The sequence below is a fragment of the Marmota monax genome, unplaced genomic scaffold, assembly GCF_021218885.2.
Source record: "Marmota monax isolate L192 unplaced genomic scaffold, Marmota_monax_Labrador192_F-V1.1 WCK01_AAM20220418_F8-fsc00007, whole genome shotgun sequence".
NCBI classification, from domain to species: Eukaryota; Metazoa; Chordata; class Mammalia; order Rodentia; family Sciuridae; genus Marmota; species Marmota monax.
In genome coordinates, this window is record NW_026692781.1 from 23,291,349 (window position 1) to 23,317,934 (window position 26,586).

The following is a 26,586-nucleotide window of genomic DNA, read 5'->3' on the forward strand; positions in this document are numbered from 1 at the left end:
TGGGAAGGTAGAGGCACTGATGATGGAAGCAAAGTCACTTAGAGTGTGGAAGAACTCGTCTTTCATAGCTGTGCAGCAGACGCTGGACTTTACTTTTCTTCACGTCTTCTCAGGATGGGGAGCTTTTCCTTTTACCATAAAGAAAATCAAGATTTGGAAACTAGGTAGAAGTGGTGGCTGTACAATTCTGTGAATAGACTAAATGCCCCTGAATTGTTTATTTTAAAATGGTTGAGTTTATGTTATGTGAATTTTACCTCAGTTAAAAAAAAAAACTACCAAAATGCATGAATATTTTCAAAGCTAGAAACTATTCGACAACTCACTTCTGAGAATAAGATAAATGGACTTAATTATATAGACCTCATTAACTTGTGTTTCTGTTGTCTGCTGAAGGGCTTTGTAGACATTAAAAAATGTTTACATGCATTATTCTGGAATATTTTCAGAATGTTAATTCATTTGAGAAAAGAGAAGGCAAGATATTACAAGGATTGGCAAGTAAAATTGGTATTTCTCTACCAGAGAAAGTAAAAGGAGTTAACAAAACTTTAGTGGATATGCCTTTTAACTTCAGAAGTGTTCATTGAACTAGAGGACACAACTTGTGAGGCAAGACCTCTTGACTCTTTGACCGTTTGTCTATCAGAAAAAAGTGGAAATTTTGGTGTAATATGACACAGTTCCTATAAATTTATACCATTGTACATTGCTGATCTTTCATATGAAACAGCTGTGTCCTAAAAAGGTTTAATAATATTATCTAAAATGTGTCATTGAGCATTTTGGCATTTTGGGCACTCCAGATCATGTGTCCTGAAGCCATAATCTCAAGGTTAAAATCCTGGCCTTGCCAATTATTAATTAAACTCCTCAGGTTTTATTTTTCTCATCTGTAAAACAGACAAAATGATAGGCCTGTTAGGATGAATGTGAATTAATGCATTTAAAGATCTTAAAATGTTACCTGGCACAGAGAAAGTGCCCAATAAATGTTCTTTTTTAAACATTAGCAGATTGAATTTGCTATGGTTGGTTGGGTGATTGACTGATGGTGCTAAGGTCTAAACCCAGGGCCTCATGCATATTAGGCAAGCACTCTGCTACTGAACCAGCCTTCAATAAATGTCTGCTACCGGCCCACAATGAATGTTATTTTTGATGATGTTCCCTTAAACTGCAAACCATAAAAGCATATTGGGACTGATGTCTGTAACATTAGCAATGCTTCCTTACTGCTTACCGCTTCCTTACTGGGATGTCTTCTCATGGTCCTTGTAACCAACTCCCATTACAGAACACAGTTGGCTTCTTTGTTCTCATTGTGTTTGTCCTGGTGATTAAGCACTTGTTTGTTTTTCTCTGAAAACTGAAGGTTTTTAACTCTCTTTAATTACTAAAGATTTTTAGACTCCATAATGCAGTGGTTTTGTAAATCAAGTGATTGTAAAACCAAGAAACTATAAATAGTGTTTATTTTCAGCTCCCTGTATTAGGTTTAAACATAATCCCTATTACTTGTACATTTTCCCTGGGAATCGGTGAAAAGATTGAGAATGATCCTGAGCTATAAACCTGCCACTGAAAGATGTAATGAGTCAGTGGCCATGAAGGGTATTTAAAATTTTAAAGTTATCTTTCTGTACCAGTACTATATGGCTGTAAGTAATAAATGCTAGTTCTCTCTCCAGTTATTTTGTTAGCTCTAATGTGAAACTCATCTTCCTGCATGATGAAGTCCTATGCTTCCATGTTATGATTTTCATGACTAAGCTGTCTTTAACATTTTGCTTTACAGATCAACAGTCAAGATTTTAAAAGTCATAAGCCTTCTGATGGTGGTGGTGAGCCATGGCGGCAGATGATAAAGTTGCTATCTTAACTGATGATGAGGAGGAGCAGAAGAGAAAATATGTGCTTGCTGATCCCTTCAATGGAATTTCCAGGGAACCAGAACCACCTTCAAATGAAACGCCCTCCTCCACAGAAACATCTGCTATTCCTGAGGAGGAAATAGACTGGATAGAAAAACATTGTGTTAAAATAAACAACGATCTTCTCATTTCCAAGGTTTTTTATTTTTTCTTTTACTCTGCCTATGGCTCTCTTTACCCACTTTTGCCTGTGTATTATAAACAGCTGGGAATGTCGCCAAGCCAGAGTGGACTGTTGGTTGGTATTAGATACTTCATTGAATTCTGTAGTGCCCCCTTTTGGGGTGTGGTTGCAGACCGCTTCAAAAAAGGCAAAATTGTCCTTCTCTTTTCTCTTTTGTGTTGGGTTTTATTCAACCTGGGCATTGGGTTTGTCAAACCTGCTACCTTGAGATGTGTACCAAAGATTCCCCCAACAGCTCACCCCACCAATGCAAGTCACCTGTTAACCGTCTTGCCAACAAATTCTTCTGCTATCTCTTTCCTTACTATATCACCAAAAACGCGTGAGAAAAGGGACTTGTTTCCTTCCAGTGGGCCACCAGTGTTAGAAACGGGGCCCAACATCTTAGATGCTGATATCGTTACGACAGCTTCAACCAAGATCCATGAACCCACTCTGCAGCCCCAGATAGATGAAATCACTGACCTTGTTATGGACTTGAGCTTGAATAGAAGCACAGCAACCCTTACCCCCACGGGGAATGTAACCAGGGAGACAACCACTGCTATTGTCACTACCACCAAATCTTTACCTTCTGACCAAGTCACTCTTGTTTATGATCAGCAAGAAGTTGAAGCTATATTCTTGGTGATCTTGGTAGTTGTCATAATTGGAGAATTTTTCAGTGCCTCTTCTGTCACGATTGTAGACACAGTAACACTCCAGTATCTGGGAAAGCACCGAGACCGCTATGGTCTGCAGCGCATGTGGGGCTCCCTGGGCTGGGGCCTGGCAATGCTGTCCGTGGGCATTGGGATTGACTATACCCACATGGAAGTTCTCGTGGATGGCAAGGGGTGTAAGCCCCCTGAGTACCGGAACTACCAGATCGTCTTCATCGTCTTCGGAGTTCTCATGACAATGGCCTTGATTGTGGCTACCCAGTTCCGTTTCCGCTACAACCACTTCACAAACAGTGATAGCAAGGGGAAAGAGGTGGAGATCCCTCAGGTGGAAAGGAACAACTCCACCGAGTCCTCTGAGGAGACACCCACCACCATGAGCCACTCGCAGACCTTCAACTTTTGGGACTTAATCAAACTGCTCTGCAGCGTGCAGTATGGCTCAGTGTTGTTTGTGGCTTGGTTCATGGGTTTTGGATATGGCTTCGTGTTCACCTTTCTCTACTGGCATTTGGAAGACCTGAATGGAACTACAACCCTCTTTGGGGTCTGTTCAGTCCTGAGTCACGTGTCTGAGCTGACAGCTTATTTTTTTAGTCACAAGCTTATTGAATTGATTGGCCACATCAGGTAAGAAAATGCTTACTGTTGATCCCCTCAGCAGTGGAGCTTTGTCATTTTATAGTCTAGAGCTCCTTTTAACGTATTTAAGGTATTCTGATTTGTGTGGGGGTAGGGTTGGGTTGGCAAGGAAGCTATCTTTTGCTCTTTCTCTTTAAAATGGAAACCAAAGGAAGCAAGGAAGGAATAACCTAGATGGATTATTATAGACAAGCAGGCAAACAAAAAATGGCTGCCTCCCCTTGCCCCCCACTCTGGAAAGATCAGTAGGCTATTTATCTGTGTGCTAAGAGATGCTCAAAATAAGTGTTCTCAGGCGTGGGAGCTTAGTGAGCTATATTGTTCCATGGACTTTGAGGAGTCCACCTGAATCAAACATTTATATAGGAAAGTTTCTGTAGATTATTTTTCCAGCCTCCATTTATTATGAACCACTTAATGACAACAGGTAAAGTTTGAATATGTGATGTGTAAAGATGACCACAAGGCTGGGGCTGTAGCCCAGGGGCAGAGCACTTGCCTAGCACTTGTGAGGCCCTGGGTTTAATAAAAATAAATAAATAAAAGTATTGTGTCCAACTACAATTAAAAAATAAATATTTTTTAAAAATAGATAAATAAAGGCATTCAGTCCTACTACAATGACAAAAAAAAATGTAGCTCAGTGATAGAGCACTTACCTAGCATGCTGAGGTTCAGTGCTGTAAAAAAAAAAAACCAAAACATTATATTTAATGAAGTATGATATGACCCACCATAATCCCTAATCTGTGATTAGAGTAAATCTTTATGTAACTTTTTTCCTAATTGTTACATGAATCTTTGTATCTTTGCCATGAAGACATGGACTATTTAAAAATCTTTCATGATTTCCTTTTATTCAAACAAACAAAAGCTATGAATTCCTCTAGTTTCTTTGTTTTGTAGCGTTTGTCACCGTTGATGTTTATCTAAGGCTGATCAAACCACACCTTGCTATCTACAAGTTCTTCTGCTCTATTATTGACTCCAAAATATGGAACCAGCTGCATTGAACCACTGCCTTGTAGAAAAGTATGACATGTCTCCCCCTAAACTTTCAAGTTACCATAACCAAAAGAAAGCAACTGTATGTGTTTGTGTGTACATGATGGTCTTGAAACCTGCTCTTTCTATAAGAAATTAAAAAAAGAAACAGTGACAAGATTTAGAAAATATTAATCTTTATTCCTTTCATTTCCTTTCTAACTGAAGAAAATATTTTCTCATTTAAAGTTCAACCTAGAATCATTCTTTCTCCCAAACAATTGTGAATATTTTTCCTTGTGTGGTTTGGTTTTGCTTTGGGAGGCTGTATCCTGTCCCTTCTTTCTCAAATCCTTTGACGCCTTTCTTGTCATTAAACAAAGGCACAGTGTGGATGGTTCTCAGACCTATGGAGTCCCTGAGGCACAACCAGTGGGACCTTTTTGTAAAAGAGCCTTATAGCATTAAGGACTTGGAATGTCCTTTAGCCTTTTCCAGGCCATGTTTACATTCTCTGAGCGGTGTGGATTGACCATGATGATTAGATACTTCTCTGCAGCCTAAGTGTATGGATCTTACCTCTAATAGGATTTTAAAAATCTGCCAGGCATGGTGGTACACACCTGTAATCCCAGCAACACAGGAGGTTAAGGTAGGAGGATTGCAAATTCCAGGCCAGTCTGGGTAATTCAACAAGACAGTACTTTAAGGAAAAAAAAAAAAAAGATGCTATTGACTGATTAAATAAATAGATAGCATATTATTTAATCAGTCAATAGCATCAATTGAGCACAGACTCAGTATAGAATATACAAATAGGTTCTATTTTCAGAGATATTAAGTTTTTCTCATGCCTAGAAAAGACAGTTCTCTTCCTCCTTTGCGGTTTTTTTTGTTTGTTTGTTTGTTTTGGTACTGGGGATTGAACCTACGGGGTGCTTAACCACTGAGCCACATCCCCAGTTCAGCAGCCTTTGCCTTTTGTCTGAGGTGTATTTTCATGATAAAGCCCTAATAGTTTCACTACTATTTATGTTAGTGAGTTTACACTTCTGTCTTCCTTTCCTGAGTAGTATTAGTCACTCTTACTTAAAAACCTATACTGCACATAACCTTAATTATTTGGTATTATGTTCAGACACACACACACACAAAAGCATCTCTCTTTTTTTTCTTACTCAATGATGTGATGACAGGAGGTGGCCCCTGTGGTCACCTTGTTGCTTCCAAGAGCCTGCCAGGATTTCATCAATATGTGGTCATTTGCCTCTTTCAAATATTCTGTTCACTAAAGTAATATTAATTATTTTAAATATATTTAAAAGATTCTGGTTGTTAAAGTAAGATTATTCCTGCATTTGTACTCAGGCAAAACAGATATGCTTCTCTTGATAACAATTTTGGGAGCCCAGTCAGGTGGTGATTGTTGAAATTTGGTGACTTAAATATGTTTAGTGGTGACAGTTTAAAGTCAATTTTTTTGTGTGTGAGTTGTACATGGACAGAATAGTCAGAAATCTATTTTCACAAAAAATTTTAATATAGATTTAGAATGAAGAAAAACCCACATCATAAAGCAGTTTTTAACACAGCATGTACACTTTTGAACCATTTAGTATTTCAGGCCCAGTTTTTCAGAGAATAACTTTTCAGTCTAAACACACACATACACACACACAGTAAATGGTTTCTGATTTTGACTTTGGCTTTTGTCCCTCTCTAAACAATGACTTTCTCCAGCAAATAGGATAGTATATATTTACCCTAAAAAACTAAATTTCTTGTATTTGGGGATTTACAGAAAGTTTATTTTTAAGTCCATTTATATCAGGATGGTTAACTAGAGATATAAATGTGTCTTAAGGGTGTATTCACCTTGCAGAACGTTTCAACAACTGTGAGTAGCGTCATGACCAAAACAAATTGCAATAAATGATCTGTAAACTTGTAAATTGTTATTATCTAAGATTAGGCTATGACTTATGTTTTTGATTTAAAATTATTTCCATTTTAAGGGACACAGATAAATCTAACACACATAAATCTACTCAATCTCACTTAAGGTCATTTAATCTTACATTTAAGGTCAGTTTTGCCTGCAGCTGTTATCTAGAGAGAGTAATATATTTATTATCCATTGTTAGCCATAAGTTACTACTTAATAGTAGTCATGTATCCAAACTAGCCAGTCATTTTGGGAAAGAGGGAAATACATGATGCAAATAGCAAGAGGAGGAGCACCAGGCTCTGCTGAGGGGGCGTTGCAGGCAGACACAGAGCAGAGTCAGCTGCTGGGCAACGGCTCAGCTGAGCACACACTTTGGAGAAATAGCAAAAAGCATTAGAAGAAGGAGGAAACCCCACAGCTGGAGTGATCAGTTTGAGCTGGGTGGCCCTGAAAGACCCAGAGAAGATCATGTCTGAGTTTTTTTGATTTTTTTTGGTAGCGGTGGTGGTGTTTGGAGTTTCCCAGGATTTGGTCTCCTGGGCTCAGCTAATGTAGATTCATCAGCAGTGCTTTGGAGGCTCCTGATGCCCAGGCTGTACCCAGACCAATTACATCACACCCTCCAGGCAGCTGCACTTTTTAAAGCTCCCTAGTTGATTCCTGTGCCCAGCCTAGGTTGAGAAACGCCAACTAATAAGAGGCGTAGACGAAAAGAGGAGTAGAGGAAGGGAGATGGGAAAACCGAGGGCATTTTTCTCTTTCTAGCTCATGCAGCATATTTGTATGAGTTTTCAGAGACAGCTCCCTCTAATCCTTCCAGGTGGTTCTTTCCTTGATCTCTGGTAGTTTCCTCACATCCATGTGTTGATTAGTACTCACCTGGAGGCTCCAAGGGAACCCCCTGCAGATCTCTGCAGCTCTCTCTTTGGATCTCTCCACTACAGTACTCTTTCCAGCTTCCCAGACTCTCTACCCTGACTCAGGAGACCTCTCAGCCTCATTAGGCAGAGCCTCTGTGAGATGCTACATCTTGCTTGTGGATCCACCACTGTGGATCATCATCTCCTCCCAGTGTCCTGCTAACTTGTGTCATAGAGAGGCTGTTGAGTAGTACCCTGGATTCTCCACTTTTTTGTCACCTCTTTAACAAGTCCCTGAATTGAGACAGATTGGTGACTGTTTCCCTGATTAGATGCTGACTTGGACACCAACACTTATTTGTTTAGGAAGACTTCTGATGGCAGTTGCCACAATGACACCATAGCATAGAAATAGAATAACTCAATTATTTATTGAGGAACAAAACGAGCTAGGGGTGGTGTTGCATGCTTGAAATCTCAGCTACTTGGAAGGCTGAGGCAGAGGGATTGCAAATTCCAGGCAAGCCTGGGTAATTTATTGATACCCTGTCTCAAAATAAACTAAAAAAGGGCTGGAGATATAGCTCAGTGGTAGAGTGCTTGCCTAGCATGTGGGAGGTCTTGGGTTCAAAACTTAGCACTGCAAGGAAAACAAAACAATGGTGGACCTTAAACAACTTTTTCCCTTCTGATTTCTTAAAGGAGAATTAGTTCTTTAAAAATATTTTTATCCCATTAAAAATGTTTTGAAAGAGTTAATTTTCATAGTAAATTTTAAATTACATGTGCTCTAGAGACACAAATATTATTCCACATTATTTAAAATCAAAACCCTCCATATTTGTTCAATTTTGTTGAACAGTTACTTAGACCTAGAGAATCCCAGATTAATAGGATGCAGAGAATAGGCACTAAAGAAAAGGACAATGGAAAATATAGGAGATGTTGAAGTCGAGATGGATGCTAGATCAGTGAACTTTCTCTTGAGGCAGTAGGGAGTCATAGCAAGGCTCAAAGCAGGGTAGGGCCATTGATTTTCATATGGGATGGTCACTCCTGTGCAGTGTGCAGGGTAACTTTGAAGCTGGGAGCCCATTCAGAATATTCTTTATATATATATATATATTTCTTTTTTTTAGGTGTAGATGAACACAACACAATGCCTTTATTTTTATGTGGTGCTGAGGATCAAACCCAGATCCCGCCCGTGCTAGGCGAGCGCTCTACTACTGAGCCACAATCCCAGCCCCTCAGAATATTCTTAAAATAGTTCAAGTGGCATGTGGTACAGGCCTGAACTACAGCAATTTTGAAATTGAGGGAAAGGATATATTTGGGAGTTAAAATTCATAGAATATTTTGGATATAGGAGATGAGGTAGAGACTTCCACATTTCCGACTTAGGTATGGTAGTTTCATTATTCCATAGGAAATTCAGAAAAGAGATGTAGATAGGAAGAAGGGGCATATAATGATTTGTATTTAGTGTTAGGTTAATTTGAAGTTGAAACATTTAGAGAGGTCAAATGGGGGATGTCTGGCAGACAGTTGGCATGTACTGACATAAGCTTGAAGCTTAATGGAGAGGTGGGATTGGGGGTACATATTTGGGACAGTTAGAACTGCAAACATGTATAGGATCAGCAAGGAACTTTTGTGGGCTAAGAAGAGCAGTGGGTTGAGGGAAATAAATTATAGTTATCTCCAAGATATCATTCTAAGTTTCTGATCTTATTGAAATATTGGTCTGTACTTTATTACTCAAAGCGTATCACTATGCTCCAAATATTCAGTGTTAATGGGGGATTGTGTTGTTTGTCCACCAGTATGGGTTCAGAGCTGGCTTGCCTGGTTCTGGGTCCATATCTGTACCTTGGAACCATGTGGCCATCAACAATTTACAGAACATTTTGTATCTCTGTTTTGTCATCTGTAAATAGGCATAGTATTAATACCTGTCTCTTACCTTTTTTTATGAAGACTAAATGAAATAAAATGTGGCAATTGTTGTGATTGGCATATATTAGGAATTTAGCTAATTTTTTGTTATTTTATGTTAATCTTCTGATATATTACATTGCTCATAACTTAAGATCCATTGAATCTAATAAAGATACAAATGACAGCAATATCATAAGTGTATAAATCATTAAGGCTGCCAAGTCAAGTCATTTGAGGTTTTCAAAATACCCAGCATTCCCCCTCAACAAACATCTTGGGCAAATTGAGATCCTACTCCAACAATTTATAATGATTTTCAAATGTAGATTGACAAATTAAATGAGATTATATTTAATTGGAATCATGCTACCTGGTGTAGCCTTTGTATTAGAGAATGTTTTATTTTCCTTAAAACATAAGATGGTCTTAAAGATTAATCTAGTCTAGTTAATCAGTACTTTTATCATTTGAATTTGTATGGTGTGTATCCAAAACTGGTGATTTGATGTATTCTGGCTAGTTAGTGAAATGGTATGTGAAGACTCTTAGCACTGGTGAAATGAGGCACACTGGCCCCTATCTGCTCTGCCAGAGTGGTATGTGTCATTGATTGTGGCTTCAAACTCAGTATGTGATTGTTCTTGTCATATATAATAGAATACAGAGGAGCCACAGCGTCAGCTCTACAGTGTCACCAGTCTGGGTTTTTAGGATGTGAATGAATGAGTGCTCTCTTGCAGCAGGTTGGGAGTTAACTCAAAAAACCTCAGGAGGGTGATTGCAGACCAACAGAGACTGTGTATTTGCTTTTCGTGTAAGGGACACTTCATGGTTCTTTGAAGTTGCCATTATACACAACTCAGTTTTCTTATTTTTGTCATATTTTTCATTCATTATATAAAATGTATGGTGAAGCATAAATAAAAAAGTAAAGCCACAGTACAAGTCCTAAAATTGGTTATCAGCCAGGTATTTCTATAGGGGTTAACAATTATATCATTACGTATTAACTCTATTGTTTTAATTTTGAAAGGGAATATTCAGGTATGATAAGCAGCTTGTCTTTCAAAAGCAGTTGTTTGATAAAAGACAGTGTTTTTTGTTCTGTTTTAAATTCTGATCTTTTTGTACAAAATCATGTAGTGGAAAGAGGTGATATTCATGGTTTCTCTCTCTTTTCTATACTATGTGTTTTGATAAATACATGCTAATTTGAAATAGATTCAGAGAGATGATAGTTCAGACCCTCATTTTAAGCCTTCCACCCTTCAGGGTTGGTCTTGGAGCCTTGACCTGGCTTCTGTCCTGCCTTTGCTTTTTTACTTAATTGGGCAGTCTTGCTAGAGAGAGTTCAAGAGAATTTATGAAAGCTCGGTGGAATCAGGCCTTAGCAAAGATGCAGGAAGCAATAGGAGCCACTGCTGCTGTTTTTGGTGGTGGTGGTATTGGTATTCCATAACCCTGACAACCCTGAATGCAAGTTATTTTAAATTCATCAGAATATTTAAGAGAATGTAGACTCTATGTATTTCACGTATTGAAAGTAGACTCCAATATGTTCTATGCTCCTTCAACACATTATCCCCATTTAAAGGAGTAGATTTTTTTTTTCTTTTGTGCTGCCAGACTTTCTCAACTGATGTTTCTCAGAACCACAGAATACAGAGAACGGTTTGAGTAACTGGTTCTTCAAGTCTTCCAAGGATGGTACATAACTAGTACCATGTGGATGCATGAAAGAGAAAATAGTTCATTTCCTATGGTGGATAACTTGGAATGTAAGGTCTGACTCTTCTCCTGGTATCTTGGTTTTGAAATTTTATTTGCAGAGTCAGGTGGGGAAAAAATGATAAATCCTTCTCTTTTCATCAGGATAACTTACAATTATTCATAACATGGTAGTATGGAAGGAGTTAATGCTTCCTATAACTGATTGACTGTGTGGACAAAAGGAAGATTGTTTTTCCTCTTTCCCTTTGAACTGTAAGGATTAGAACTGATATTTCAAAACAACCTGCTTTTTCATGTGGGTAAGTAATTAGCCAAAGGAGATAGAGCACATATTAAGCACTGGTGCCAGGGAAAAATAAAGTTATCCTGCCTCCATCTTGATCAATCAAAGGGTATGAATTTTAATATTTTTAAAATTTCTTTGTGACTTAAGTTAAAATAAAAACACCCACACAATAACACTCTCCAGAAGTAGTACTGCTTTTGCCACCATCCAATGACCAAGATTTTCCTGTCCTGTGACAAGGTCTACTTCCTGAGATCAGGCTGAGATTAATATCATGAAGCTTCATCTGAGTTCTAATCATCACAGAATTGTTACAAACTCTAAAGAATATGCTGTTGTATCAATAGGGAAAGCCAGGTTGAGCCACAGCTTTCGTTTGAGGGGTGCTTCTAGAACTCTAGACTCTTGAGCAGAGTATTCTGCCCATCAGAAAGACGCAGACATTGAACTTTGTTTACTGCTATAGTTCCAACAGTTTGGCTCCTTAGCTTCCTGAAAAACAACCCAGCTAGATGGTGGGGCTAACTGGGAGAGGTAGGTATCAGTAGTAAAATATTCCTAGTGGCTCTTTGGGATCTAAGTTTGAAAGAAAATTATTTGGCAATGCCAATGATGTTTCAGAGTTGAGGAGGGGTGAGGGTACATTCCATTTATTAAGAAACTAATGAAATAGATTATGAACTGGAAATTCCAAGTTGGCCAAAGATAGGAAAGCTATAGCGGCAGGACATTTATTGATGCTTCTGGGTCTGCCCAACCCACTGACATTGGTGGGAGTACAAGAGAGAAATAATTGATTCTGGTCTATTTGGCATTTATACTGTATCTTAAAAGCTGAGCTTAAATATCAACAACCTAGAGCGACATGTAAGACTATACTGGTTCAAGTTTAAAATGAGCCAGGTTTCAGGGGATGAGGAATTTTGGAACCCGGGAGTCTTAGATGGGTGGGAATTTAGGGACTCCCCCTGCACTGCTCTCTGAACATATGGCTGGCCTGTGTAAGCCACTAAGGCAGGTTGTGAGCCATCACCACAAGCGTGAAGAGACCTCCTGTTTATTGCAGTCCTGAAAACTTCAGAAGAAACTACACAGATGTTCACTCGCTCTCTCCCTGATTCACAGGCACAGTAAAAAATAACTCAAAAGGATGTCTTGACATACAAAGTATAAAAATTATCATGCATTTAGAGGGCTCTGAGGTGGAATTATTATGTCAACACAATGACTATTATAGAGTGGAGCTGATTAGAGCTTTTCTAGTTACAGAACATGAAACTGGTGACAAGATTTTTTTTTTTTTTTAAGCTCAAAGTGCAATGGGCAGCCTTCTCTTAGACATGAATGGTTGGATGAGAACATAAGGATAGGTCAGTGTGAGCTCATCACCACTGGATTTTGTTTTTCATTTTGTATAAACTGGCAAACTTCAGAGTTGTTAAAATATAAGCAATTATGGATTATTTTTGTCTCAGTTAATACCTGTAGGACATATCTCACACATGTAGTCTATATCATAGCACTTACCAAAACAAAATCAAAAAAACATCTGTTGATAAAAATAAGCCATATAAAAATCAAACTGTTGGAGCTGGGTTTGTAGCTTAGTGGTAGAGCACTTGCCTACCACATGTGAGGCATGGGGTTCCATCCTCAGCACCACATGAAAATAAATAAATAAAATAAAGATATTGTGTTCATCTAAAACTAAAAAAAAATTCTTAAACTCTTTATATATTCCTTAATGCCATTTCTTAGGGCTTGGTGACTGTAAACTTCCATCTCTGTCATTGCTTACATATAAAATAATTGTAATTGTAGCTATTATTATTTATATGTGGGTAGATTTCTACTTTTCTATTTCCCATTTGACCTTCAAAGATGTTGATACCCATTTTCATAGGAAAAGCCTCTTAGAGTTATTTCAAGTATAGATTCTTATTATTGAATTATAAACCATGGAATATAAAAAATAGATGAATTTATGATCAGGAGTTGAAGTGAGTAATTTGGTCTTTGTAGTTCCTTGAAAGAACAGTTTTGCAAAGAAATTCATTACCATATAATATCATAGCTACCAGGATGACTTATGACAACACTACCTATAATCAAGTTATTCATAGCTCAGAACAAAAGACCATTGTTGCCAGGCAGTGCAATTGCATCCAGGGCTTTTAGTTAGTGGTGTCACTTTTGGTTTCTCTTTATCTTCAATTTCTGGGTCAATGAGGCAACTCCCTTGGTTAAAAAGAGCAGGACTAACTTCACCTGTGTCCTCATTTTTGTGGTTGCAGACTGCCCCAAGAATACAACTAACAAGGGCCCCTAACAGGCCAAGGTGATGGTCAAGGTGTGCACTGGACAAGAGCAAAGATGCTCTGACACATTCATTACCTAGGTGGTCACTGTAGAGGCCAATTTAGCAGTCTGTATTGATGCTGAAGTTGGATGTTACTTGTGGCCCGAAAATTGCATTTTAAGATAAAGACTCTGTGTGGGAGACCAACCTTGCACATGACTGAGTCACACTCCCCAGCTGGGTGGTGAGGCGCTCAGTTACAGAAATGTGGCAGAGCTTTCCCCACTCTTCTTGGGTTCAAGGGTCAGTGTCTCATGCATGGGTGTGTCTTGCTACAGCCCCCTGGGTGAAGCTATGCTCACCTGTTCCTTTGTAATATAACCCCTTGCCCTGTTTAGGATAGAATCTTCCATGGAAGTGCCTTGTGTGTGTCCGGTTCTCTTATTGTGCCCTTGGGTGTGGCCTACCCAGGAGTCAGTGAACCTGCTGACAGTGGACAACATGAAGATAGACTCAGCCCCCTGAAACCTGACCCCTTGCCTCATTTGAATAGCTTCTCCTCAATAAAAGGGGTCAGCGTGTGTGCGCTCGCTTTCTCTCTTCCTGCAGACCCTTAAGGTCAGAGGAGCCGTCACAGAGACCCCAAAGAAAAAGGTGTTTGTGTCTCTTGTGTGGTTATTTTGCGCAGCCCAGTCAGCCCAGTTCAACTGGAGTAAACCCTGAGCCTTTTAGAACAGAAACCCAGCAGACTCACCTAGAGGACCTCTCACACACCTGCAGTAAGGCATGCACTTGGCTTACTCTGCTTTTCTTATGGTAAAAAACAGAAACCATATTAGCACCCTGTTCTCTGGTTTTCAGGCTCCAGAAAATTTGGGAAATAATTGTTGTTTAAGCCACCCAGTCTGTGGTTTCTTGCTGTGGCAGCCCAAGCAAACTAATATACATCTCTAAGAGAGTCAGCAAGAAGAGGCTAAAGTGGGTGTAGAGCCTTTGGATTCTCAAATATTCTTAGAGTCAAAGGTCACTAGCATAGGAACCTGTGGCTTAACCCAGTAGGAATGAATCCAGGACCACCCTTAATTGTTCCTGCATATGTGTGCATTTCTGGTAGCATGCACCTTGGTTGGGCACATCCACCCTGCAAGCCTAAGAAAGAACCAATTTACTATAATTTGTCCAAAATTTACCTTTCTGAGAGGAAAGTAGGATATCGGCTCAGGTTCTCTGGCTTACAAATCTCATGGTCTTTTATAGGTATCAGACACTTATATTAGTGTCATTGAAGTACATGGAGACTAGTATCATTATTATTTAATTACTATTAGTTGAATTAATATTAATTACTATTAATTCATTACTATTAATTATTTTATTCTTGGCTCTGTTAATGATTTTTTGTAAAAATATGTTTCAAATATAGGTAGAATATTATAGCAAATCTAAGTGAAACAAGATTTTAAGGTAAAGTGATCATTAATGTATAAGAAAAAGATCACCTTTAAAATTTCCCTAAAGGCTTGTGATCAGGATGGGAAGGCTTTGCCAGTGGTGGAGAGGCCTGGGACAAGGCAGCAGAAGACCCAGCTGTGCTGCTCTGTGATGTTTAGCTACATGACTCTGGAAATTTGGTTCACTTTTCAGGACCTTAATTTCCTCTGCAATAAAACTTCCAGGAGATTATCCACAGGAATAAACAGGGAACTAACTGGGAAAATGCTTTTTAAAAAAAGGAGAATATGATAGAAGATTGAAATATTGGTATGAGGGGTATAATTCTGTAATGTTACAAAAAGAGGGACAGGAATGCTTTGAACAAAATTTATTCAGTTGGAGTTCCTATTTAAAAAAAATAAGAGCAGAATTTCTTATAAAAGTTTACTAATTGACAGGCTTAGGGTAGGAGTTTATTATGTTATTTTTTTTTCTACTTGAAAAATGCACACCTTAAATTGTACTTCAGACAGAATATGTTTAGCATAGGTAGGATTGCATTAAGTTTGAAAACTAGAGCAAGTTCAAGAAAAAGAGGAGGTGACTCAATACCCAGTGTGGCCTTTGGGGAGTTAAGACTCTTCACAGTGAGTCATGTGGAACTGCATCAGGAATCAGGGAATGGAAGAGATCAGGACTCCTTTCAGTCCCCTGATGGAATGATGGGTGAGCCCAGCTCAAGCTACTTCCCAGCCTGATATAGAGGCCTATAAGACCTAGATGATGGATGCAGCCTGCACCTGTGGTTAGGGAGACTCCTATCAGACCCTACCTCTGCCACTCTTAATCCAAATGCACAGTATATCCACACTAATTCTGCCAGTCTTCTGCATAGGGCCTTACCTTAGAGAAGAAAAATACTCTTCCCTTGGCTATGTGTATGTAAGCAGTGTCCCTGGTTTCTGCTTCTTTCCCAGCCATGCAGTCAACTCTGATTATTTCATCTCAAAGTTCACCTGCTAGATGCAGCCCCCATTTGGCCTGCAGGTAGGGGTGGAAACCCTGGCCCACCCTTTATTCTGGCTCAGCATTGATTTCTGTGGCTACTTCAGCAGAAATGGTCTTTTGGCCCATTTCATCTCATAACACATAATTTTGCCTTTGGGTAAGGTTTTCTTTTGAGATCCAGGATATTAGACAGCTGCTGCATGGCACTTGCTTTTCTAGTTTCCTCTTAGCCCAGTCTTTGCAATGATTCATCAAAGTTTAAAATGTTAGCCATGTTCTAAAGCCAACATAAACATCCAGCCAGCATCCTTAATCCAAATGCACAGCTGTGTCCAGAAGTATATCCACACTAATGCTGCCAGTCTTCTGCCATAGGGCCCTACCTTAGAGAAGAAAAATAGCACATTGCTATTACCTCCAATAGAATGCTGTGATGCAAGGGGGACAGGGACCTGGATCTTCCACTGGTCTAACACTGTGGCCTCTCTTTTTTTGCGCTATGAAATGAGAGGATTGGAGGTAATGCTACGGCTTCTTTTAGTTCTGTCTCCAGTAATCTAATTTTCTGCTTTATTTGATTTTAGTATGTGAAAAACCATCCATCAGACCTTCCCACTCCCTGCCTACCTTCACCCTTTACCCTAGTACAGAGACTTCAAATGGTTTTTGCTGCTAAATCAAAAATGTGCACAAAGCCATCCATGCAAACTTATCTATGCCATGCTGTGACAGCAGTCTAGCCAGTGACAGGGGATGTGATTTATCATAGCAGTGCTTGGATTGCTGTACAATTTTTTTTTTAATTAATTGACCTGAATGGAAGTTGGGGCCTCCAAATCTTAGGCACTTCTCTATGTACTGGCTCAGGCAGAACTTGTAAAAGGCATGATTGCTCTTGCTGAAATAGCTGTATTTTATTTAATGGTAGCTTATGCATTTGTACAAGGCTTTGTAATTTTTCTTTGCGTGCTAACTTGAACTTTTCATAAGCAGAAAAGCTATAACCACTTCTAAGCGAAGCCCACTTCAAGAGTGCCTTGAATTCCACCACCTCGGCCCAATGCAGCAATGTCACAGTGCTGCTCATTGTGAAAAGGCATTCATTAGTCATGTTTGTACAAGCCTTTTGTTTTGTATCAACCACTGGAAAAGTAAATAGCAATCCCCCAGATAAAATAAATGAGTAAATGTGACTAGATTACGTTGTGCAAAATCCTAAACAATCCTCCACTAAAGATACAGCTTCAGTCTGACTGCAGAGGCCCAGGGAAGGTACCATTGCTATCACATCCTTGATGGGTAGTCCATGGAGTAAATAGCTCTTTACTAAATTTTGCTCTAGGTTGGGGTCAAAAGTGACCTTGGGGAACATTTTATGGGTTGAATTTTGTCACCTGAAAATTCATATGGCGGAGTCCTTACCCCTAGAACCTCAGAGTATGGCTATATTTGGAGTTATGGCCTTTAAGGAAATATTTAAGTTAAAATGAGGTAATTAGGTGGAACCTTAATCCATGATGACTGATGACCTTATGAGAAGAGGAGATAGGGCACAGACAAGCATAGAGGGAAGACTTTGTGATGACAGGGAAAAGATGGCCATCTTCAAGCCAAGGAAGGAGGCCTCAGAAGAAACCAACCCTGCTAACACCCTGATCTTGCACTTCTAGCCCCAGAACTGTGAGACAATAAATTCCTGTTGTTCAAACCACCCAGTGAATGCTATTTGTTATGGCAGCCCTAGCAAACTCATGCAGTCATATAGGACTAGCTCCATTCCTGTTTATCTTCCCTTCTCTCTAATCCTTGACTCATGGTTACCTAGCCTTTGCTTGGCTACTTCTGGTGATATTGAACTTGCTACCTCCCGAGGCAACCAGGATTTTGTACCATTTAGGACTCTCAGTTGAAGTGGCAGAAAACCTTACTCAAAGTGGATTAAACAAGGGCTGGGGATGTGGCTCAAGTGGTAGCGTGCTCGCCTGGCATGCGTGCGGCCCGGGTTCGATCCTCAGCACCACATACAAACAAAGATGTGTCCGCCGAGAACTAAAAAATAAATATTAAAATTCTCTCTCTCTCTCTCTCTCTCTCTCTCTCTCTCTCTCTTTAAAAAAAAAAAGTGGATTAAACAAAACAGGGAATATATTGTCTAATTGAGAAATGCAGTGCATGGCCTTAGGTGCAGCTTCAACCAGGTCTCAAGTGACATAACCAGACCCTGGGTTCTTCCTTCTAATAATCTCATCTCCTATAGGGCAAGTCCCAGGAAGCTCCAGGCTCAAGTTCAGCTGAAAAGAGAGGCAGCTAAGATAATAGCCTCTACCATATTGCCTGCTCCCTGGTGTGACTGTGGGCCCAACTTATCTTTAGCAGGAAGGCCCCTCACTATCTTGAAGGTCCCAGTTCACTCAGGGATTTCTTATAGATCATCTTGTTTAGCACCTCTATTGTCTTTTCCCTCCATATTCTGGCTTTTTTCTGTTCTCTCTCTCTTTCTTTTTCTCAGTGATCTCTTAAAATCTGGTGCCTTTAATTGTATTCACTTCTGCCATGGTCTGGCCAAAGTCAGGAATGGTGGGATTATTGTCACTTTTTGATTTGGTCATGATATTCTTTCAGCTTGAATTGTTTTTTTAAAAAATAGTTTTTAGTTGTAGATGAACACAACACCTTTATTTTATTTATTTATTTTTATTTGGTGCTGAGGATCCAACCCAGTGCCTCATCCGTTCTAGGCAAACACTCTACCACTGAGCCACAACCCCAGCCCCCTTCATCCTGAATTTTAATGAATTTATTTAGTTCCCTCAGATTTAGTTTAGGAGCAGCTGAAACTCTTGAGGCCTTCTTCAAATTAATTGCTATGCCAAATGTCCTTGTATGTGTACTTAGGCCTTATCATGAACAATTAAAAAAAAATCGGGGGGTGGGGAGGGTGTTATGTTTTTAGTCATTCAGCTTTCACCTAATTGAAAAATATAACAATGAAATAGCATATCCTGTCTTCCAAGTGGTTCTGTTTCATTTGTCAAGGTTTTATTTGTTTTTCAACATCATTAATTTTATACCAGGATGATGGACACACCCTAAGAAAACAGTAAATTAAAAGAATGATGGAGAGATGTAAATATGTCAGGGAACCAACAATGACCATGCCGATGGTGACAATAATTATATTCTTAGTTTGTCAGTCATTTAGAGAGGAGATTTCTGAAGGTAGCAAAATAAAGAATGAGTTAAGAGCATCAGAGACTCAGACTTCACTTTTATCTTTTCAGTTTCTAGTAGGAACTAGATAGAAGGAGCGATTAGTAGATGCAAAAAACACACATAGCTAAATGGCTGTCATTTCTTTCCCTTTTACTCTTTTGTAGACCTTGTGGTTCTTATGCTCAGTTTTACAAGGATGGTTCAGTGGCCAGCAATACCCGTTGGTAATAGAAGCTTGATGGCCTCTGAGGACTCTATTGGAGATCCCTTCAGTTGTGCCAAGAGCATGCCATTGACTCTATGCTTTGTGGCTTGTATGCTAGCTTTTCTTTCTTTTGGTGAGATAGGCCTGTGGGGAGCAGAACTCTGTTATCTGCTTTTTGCACATTGCATGGAGCTTCAGGATGCTCCAAAAAAGCAAACCATAGCCAGCTCTTCATTGAATTACTACAATGTTTATCTTCAACAAAGTCTATTAACTTTAGTCGAAAATGTTGCCAATTGTGTTCATCTGGGTTTTTTTTAATGAATTAAGTCAATTCATTCTTTCACAAACTCATAACTTATTCCTGTACCATAACTAGGAATCTTAAAATAGACACACACATGTAATTGTAAGTACAATATGTGCATAGTATATATCTTTTCCACCACTGTATCCCTAGCACTTAGCACAGATTGTGTTCAGTACATATTTGTTAATTGGTGTTTTATTTAGCGCATTCATATTTTCCCTCTAGATCGTGAATATTTTATTGACTGCCTGTTGTGTGTCAGGCACTGGGGATAAAATGGATATAACGTAGCACCCTCCATGGAAATGCTTTCAGGTTGTGGATGTGTAGTAACAATGGAGATAAGTGTTATGTGGCAAACCTGTGATGCAGTGATCACAGGTAAAGGACATAGACCTGGTATGAGATGGAGCTGAGTGATGGCTGGAGGAGGATTAGGACACTGTGTGCCAGTGGGTCTTTTTGGCATTCATGTGGGCCAGAGGACAGGTTGCTAGGCAGAGCATTGTGCCAGATAGATTGCAAGGAAGGATGATTTAGAATAGAATCTTGTGTGTATCAGCAGTTGTTTTTTAAATCCAGATGCCCCATTGTATTACATATGCTTTCTAATGATCTGTGTGGCAAACAAGTGCTTTCCTTAAGCTGTCTCCAAAGGCCATCAGTTTCTTTGTCTAGAATGAAAATGATTAAGGCATCATTGGTTATGTCATGTGCCTTTTAAAACTACTTGGATAACCACAGTTTATTCACATCCATCCTTCTAATGTATTATTTTGTTTATTTTATGTGGTGCTGAGGATCGAACTCAGTGCCTCACATGTGCTTGGCAAGTGCTCTACCACTGAACCACAACCCCAGTTCCCTCCTATTGTAGTATTAAGACAGGAATGACATTAAATATGAATTTAGTTGGATGTTGCATAATTTTAAAGACAAAGTAGAAATCCAGATAATAATCCTACTGGGTTGGAGAGCCATAGGGCCAGCATCATTCCTTATTTACTTGTCTGCTTATTGAAACACAGTGATGGACCTCTGTTCCTTCTCTGAGAATGGAAAGAGGCAGATGAGCACTGTAGGGTGGGCCTGCTTAGGCCTTTCTTTGCTGCTTACACCCTGTGCTGTCTCTGGAATAATTTCCAGAATGGGTCTGGATTAGAATCGTTCACTAATACCTCTTCTTCAGTCCTGAGCTTAGGACCCCTTTTGTATCTTTGAAACACCCTCTCTGGCTGTAGAACCAGGTGGCTTTATAATTAACCTCTGTTCACTTTGTTTACACTTCCCTGGGGCATTCCCCATCTTCTGTCTCTACCTGCTCCTACCCTGGGTGTCCCTGAACTCCCGTAAGCTAAGGGCCTGGTCTTTATGTTCCCATGTACTCTTAGCATATTTTATTTTGTATTTATTTTTTAGTTACACAATACCTTCATTTTATTTATTTATTTTTATATGGTGCTGAGGATCGAACCCAGGGCCGCACATGTGCAAGGAGAGTGCTCTACCACTGAGCCACAACCCCAGCCCCTCTTAGCATATTTTATTTTACTTGTATTTAACTTTCCTGCTTATGTGTCTTTTTTCCCCAGTAGACTGTTTCTTCTGGCAAGGAAGATTTCTTCTTCATTTTTATTCCCCTTGGGTCCAGTACAATGTATAGTAGTATATAGTGGTGTCTCAATAAATGTTTTTTGAGGAAATTCATACACATTATAGTTTTGTATGGTTCCTATGGGGCATTCAGCCACACTATAGTTGGTTAAATTTAGAAAAATAGGGCATTATGTCTAACCTACATTCTGTAAGAAATTCCAGAATGACTTCACAATTAATTGTTATCTATTTCTTGAAGATTGTTTTTAAAAGTATCAGTTTTATTATCAGATTATTACCAACCAACATATACTGCTAATACTGTGAACTGTGGTTGTATAAGAAATTATAATTTCATAAGCACCTTTTCTCATACTTTTATAGTTTGCACAAATATAGAATCAAGATATCTAACAGGCGATTTAGGTTTTCCATGGTGTAGTAATATATCCCCTCTTACTAGTTGTGTTCCTCTTTGTAGATAACTTCACTTATACCAACCACCTGTTCTAAAATTGCCTTTGTTTCTTGCCTACTTTTATTACTGACTTCCTGTTATGAAAAAGGAAAAGAGTGACATTATTACTGACCTTTATCACTATAGATGTTTAATAGGTATCTGTGTCTTATCGAGAAGCATTTTTTAGGTTGTTCATCTGTGTTTCCAGACCTTAGAGCCCGGGGATATTCTGGGACTCTGAACATGTGCTCTACACCACACATAAAGAAGCATTTGGTTATCTATAAGATGATCTAGTAAAACACATTATAAATTTCATTTTATCAGCAGACCTTAATTTTGTGAGAGTGAATGTATTAGTTTTCTAGGGCTGCCATAACAAAATCCACAGACTTGGTGGCCTAAAAAAACAGAAATTTATTTCCTTATGGATCTGGAGTCTCAAAGTCCAAGATGAAGGTGTCATCAGGGTTGATTTCTTTTGAAGGCCCCTCCCTGTGGCTCATTTTCCAGTGTCTTCACAGCTTTCCCCCATGCCTGTCTCCTACTCTCTTCTTCTAAAGACATGAGTCACATTGGATTAGGACCCACCAATATGACCTCATTTCATCTTACCTCTTCAAAACCTTTATCTCCAAATATAGTCATATTCAGAGATTCTAGGGGTTAGGAATTATGAATTCTGGGCAAAATTAAGTCTATAAAATGGAATAATATGGCAGCTTAAGTTCAGATATTAAAAAAATTCTTTAGTTGTACTTTTCAATGACTGTTGAATAAATGTATTTTTCTATCTTTGCCTTTTCATAGATACAAATGCTGCCTTTCTTTATATGCTCATAATTTTATCTGTGCTAGTTTCTTGAAACCATGGTCTCCCCAAAATGGTTGGTGAGGAAGAATGCTGGGCTCTATATTAGTCATCTTTCTGTCACTGCAACAAAATACCTGAGATAACAAATCAAAAGATGAAAGTTTGGACTGGAGATATAACTCAGTGGTAGAACATTGGCTTAGGATTATAAGGCTCTGGGTTCAATCCCCAACATTGAAGGGGAAAGGTGGGGGTGGGAGGTTGGGTGGATAGATTTGCTTTGGCTCACAGTTTTCGAGATTTTAGTTGCTTTGGCCTGTAGCAAAGCAGTCATGGTAGGGAGCAGGCCACAGAGTAAAAGTGTTTATCTCATGGCAATCAGAAAGCAAAGAGAATATGGAAGGGGCCAGGGTCCTCAATGACCTAACTTCCTTCCACTTGACCCTACCTCCTAAAGGTTTCACCACCTCCCAACAGGGCTATCAGCTGGGGACCACACCTTTAACATATGAGACTTTAAGGGACATTTGAGATTCAAATACTAACAGGTTCCTCTTTTTCAATTCTGGGATAAAGTTCTGTTAGAAAACAAAAGGGAAGTTCTTAGATACTTTCCTCTAAAATAATGAAAATACTGTCATTAATTGAGTGATTATTTTGGGTGAATCGTTGTATTATAAGTATCTCCACAAATTTGCAGAAGAGATGCTGTTATCCTACTTGAGACATGAGGAAACTGAGTGTCAGAGAGAGAGTATCTTGCCATGGATACTTCTTATTTTGCTTTTCTTTTTTAGGGCACCTGTTTGGTGCTAAAGGGATATCAGTTTTGACATTAGAAATGTGGGAAAGAAGTGAAGGCTATAGCAAGCTCTTGGTGGCAGTCTGAGACCTAAGAGTCCCAGAAGCTATGGATCAATAGCTCCATCGAGTGAATTGCACATGGGTAGAGGTTTGAAGACATCATCTACTTCCTAAAATGGGTTGATTGACTTTGGGTTACTTTAGGCCAGGAGCTTTGTACTATGGCCCACTTTGGATTGCATAGCAGTTGTCATGGCAACTCTGATTCAGAGTCAGGCTTGAAAGAAAGGTTGAAGACAGGCAATGTGAGCCTTAGGAAGGTGGATTACCAAATATATTGTATGATAGGATTATGGGAAAGTGTTACTGAAGACAGGTTGGAATGAGTTACACCAGTGATTCTCCTGGCTGACTCAGTTATCAGAACCACCTGGGGAGGTTTCAGAAGCACCACACCTGCATTTCAGCCTAGAGATCTTTATTGAGATGGGTAGGCCTTGACATCTGTCGTTTTAAACAATTACCAGAGTAAACCTGATACATAGCCAAGGTTAAGAATTAACAACTTAGGCCAGGGGTTAGGTCTATGGCCTAAAGGCCAAATCTGGCCTGCTGCCTCTTTTTGTATGACTCATGAACTAGGAATCATTTCTACATTTTGAAATGGCTGAAAAAAGTCACAAGGAGCATAATATTTTTTGACACATAAAAGTTACATGAAATTTAAATTTCAATGTTCATAATTAAATTTTACTAGAGTGTAGACAGGCTTATTTACTTACATATTATCTGCGCTCCTTTCACACCAGCAGAGCAGAGTTGAGTGGTTGTTATAAAGACCATGTGGCCCAGGAAACCTAAACTACAGAGGTTATGACCCTTAACAGAAAATGTTGCTGGCCCCTGAGTTAGGCTAAATAGAGGCTATCCTCTTACCCTAACTTAGAGTTGGGTTAGAACTTTAAAAAGAAGCAAAAAGAGGTTCCTGGATCTTGTTTTGTGTTTCTGTAGTGCATTTTGCATTTTAATTTCCTGTGGGTTTTTTCCTGCCTAGTTGAGGGAGTTTGATAGATGGATCAGTAGCAAGCATGTTCAACAAAATTTTTATGAAACAGAACTGAAATATACTTATTTCATCAAACCACACAAGTATAAAGAATATAATATTCATAGAACTAAGTGACCCAGGCCTTTTTAATAATTCACGGAGGATCTCCTAAGTTTTTTCTAATATCCATTTCCTAGCCCTCCTCAAACCCAATCCTTTTGTCTTTTTCCCATCCTTTTGTTCCACATTTTATTAAAATCAGTCCCAGCTGGGCACCTGAGAGCATAGTCTGTCCTGTGATTGATTCAAGGATGGGAAAAAGAGGACAATTTTTATAGAAATGATTGTATAATCATGTATGTAATCTTAGCAGAGCAAGATTAGGAAAATACCACTGACTGTCATGTTGGCATCAGAAAACAAGAAAAACATTAAGGTTAGGAAAATGAAAAATGACTGAGAAAGAGAAATTCCTCATCAGGCTGTTTGTTTAGTACAGAGAGGCAGGAACCATCTGCTTCCAAACCAGCCTGCCCAGTTCAGAATGGGAGAGACTGTAACTTTATGCTTGGGTGCACCACTTTAGTCCTTTGCTTATTTTGTTTTTACTTATATTTTTTGTAGTAATAATGAACAGGGGTAGGGGAGTCAAGAGATTAATATATATTAGTTTTGTAAGTGTGTGATGTCATGGATATTTTTTAAAATAGTGAACGTCTATCACTTGAACTGACAGGAAAAATATTTGATTTCCAAATAGTTTATTATCCATCATTAGATGATCATTTTTAGTGACCTTAAGAGTCTCCCTGTGACACTGCTTGATGTCCTGGGTATTATAAGTGAGACCACAATCATGTTCACATGTTCTAATTTTTATCCTGTTCTTTCTCCATTGTTGTGAAGTGGCTACAATCCCAGGCATATTTACCCTCCAGCCACCTGGAAGGAAGCCAGTAATGTCATTACAGATGGGAGTGTGCCCAGGCTATCTTAAAAAAACATTGTCTCTGTTACTAATTAAAGTTTTAGGAAGGGCGATGTTCGCTTTTATATTAAGCATTTGGGAAAGGCTGAGGGCAGATATATTAGAAGCATTATTCTTGTTCCTAAATCATGGGTAAATTTAATTGTCCTATAGCTTACCTTCCCCTAGGTTTGGAACCCTATCTGTTCAGTGATGGAGGGTAAAAAGTAGGTAATATTTGTAGTTTTTGTGTTTAGTCTTTGGGGCTTAATTAACTTTCCTTTGCTTTTTATAGGGTTCTGTACATTGGCCTGGCCTGCAATACAGCTCGCTATATTTATATTTCCTACCTGGAAAATGCCTGGACTGTCCTCCCCATGGAAGTTCTTCAAGGTAAGTTAACTGCTATAATTAGAGTTATTTCTCTACTTAACCAAGCAATGTGGCCTTCAGCATCTGACTCTACAAAGGAAGGGTGGACCTGCTGTTTTATATGATTTTGAAGTGATTGTTAAGGAAGAGATGACGTCAAAAGGCTGGCTTTTCAGTTACCCTGAGTGCAGTGCTGCATTGAGTCAAACAGAGCTGGATTTGACCCACACCCTTGTGACTAAACAAAGAAAGAAGAACTCTAGAAAATAATCCTACATATAATTGTTAGGCCACAGGCATTTAAAGGTGGTTTTAAAATGTAAAAGTATTCATTTTTCAAAAATTTAGGTGTTTTTGTTTTTTTAAGTTAACTATGTTTATTGAAAAAATATTGTCATAATTATTTATCTCTTCCATTATTTTTATTATATCTGGTGGTTTATGTCTAAAGCTTTATAGTCACATTATTGTTTTTCCATGAACCTCCTAAATCTTTGCTCAGATATCCTGACCTGAGTTCTTCCCTGGCTTCACTACACTGTTTCCTATCAAGATAGAACTGAAAAAATTTCTAGGAGGCTCATTGCCATATTAGCTCATGTAACTGGGTTCTGAAAACCACTGTTAGTACCTTGGCTGTCCTATTTATTGATTGGCATTGTGATTAAAATACAGGCTCAAGACAAGATCATTTGGAGTTGAGTCTGCTGTGACAGCCCAGGTTCCTAAATCAGTAATTGGACTAGACAGCATGGGGTTATATATAATTTCATTAGCTTTATTAAAGATTTCCATTATCTTTTTTCCTAACTTGAAGGATGTAAATGCATTTCAATATAATTAATTTCTTTTCATGATTTTGATCTTTTAAGATGAAAGATTTA

General features: G+C 38.8%; 1 protein-coding gene across 3 annotated transcripts in view; it reads left to right on the plus strand.

Moving 5' to 3' along the window:
* Mfsd6 (major facilitator superfamily domain containing 6) overlaps window positions 1-26,586 on the plus strand; it is a 68,863-nt gene that overhangs the window by 15,864 nt on the left and 26,413 nt on the right. For 2 of the 3 annotated variants that reach the window (XM_058580333.1, XM_046447425.2), the window contains exons 2-3: window positions 1,799-3,410; window positions 25,626-25,723. In XM_058580333.1, the coding sequence (XP_058436316.1) occupies window positions 1,852-3,410; window positions 25,626-25,723 (1,657 nt within the window). In that variant the 5' untranslated portion in view covers window positions 1,799-1,851. Of the gene's footprint in view, window positions 1-1,798; window positions 3,411-25,380; window positions 25,484-25,625; window positions 25,724-26,586 lie in introns of those variants that run through there. The other variant, XM_046447426.2, reaches the window with a different exon arrangement.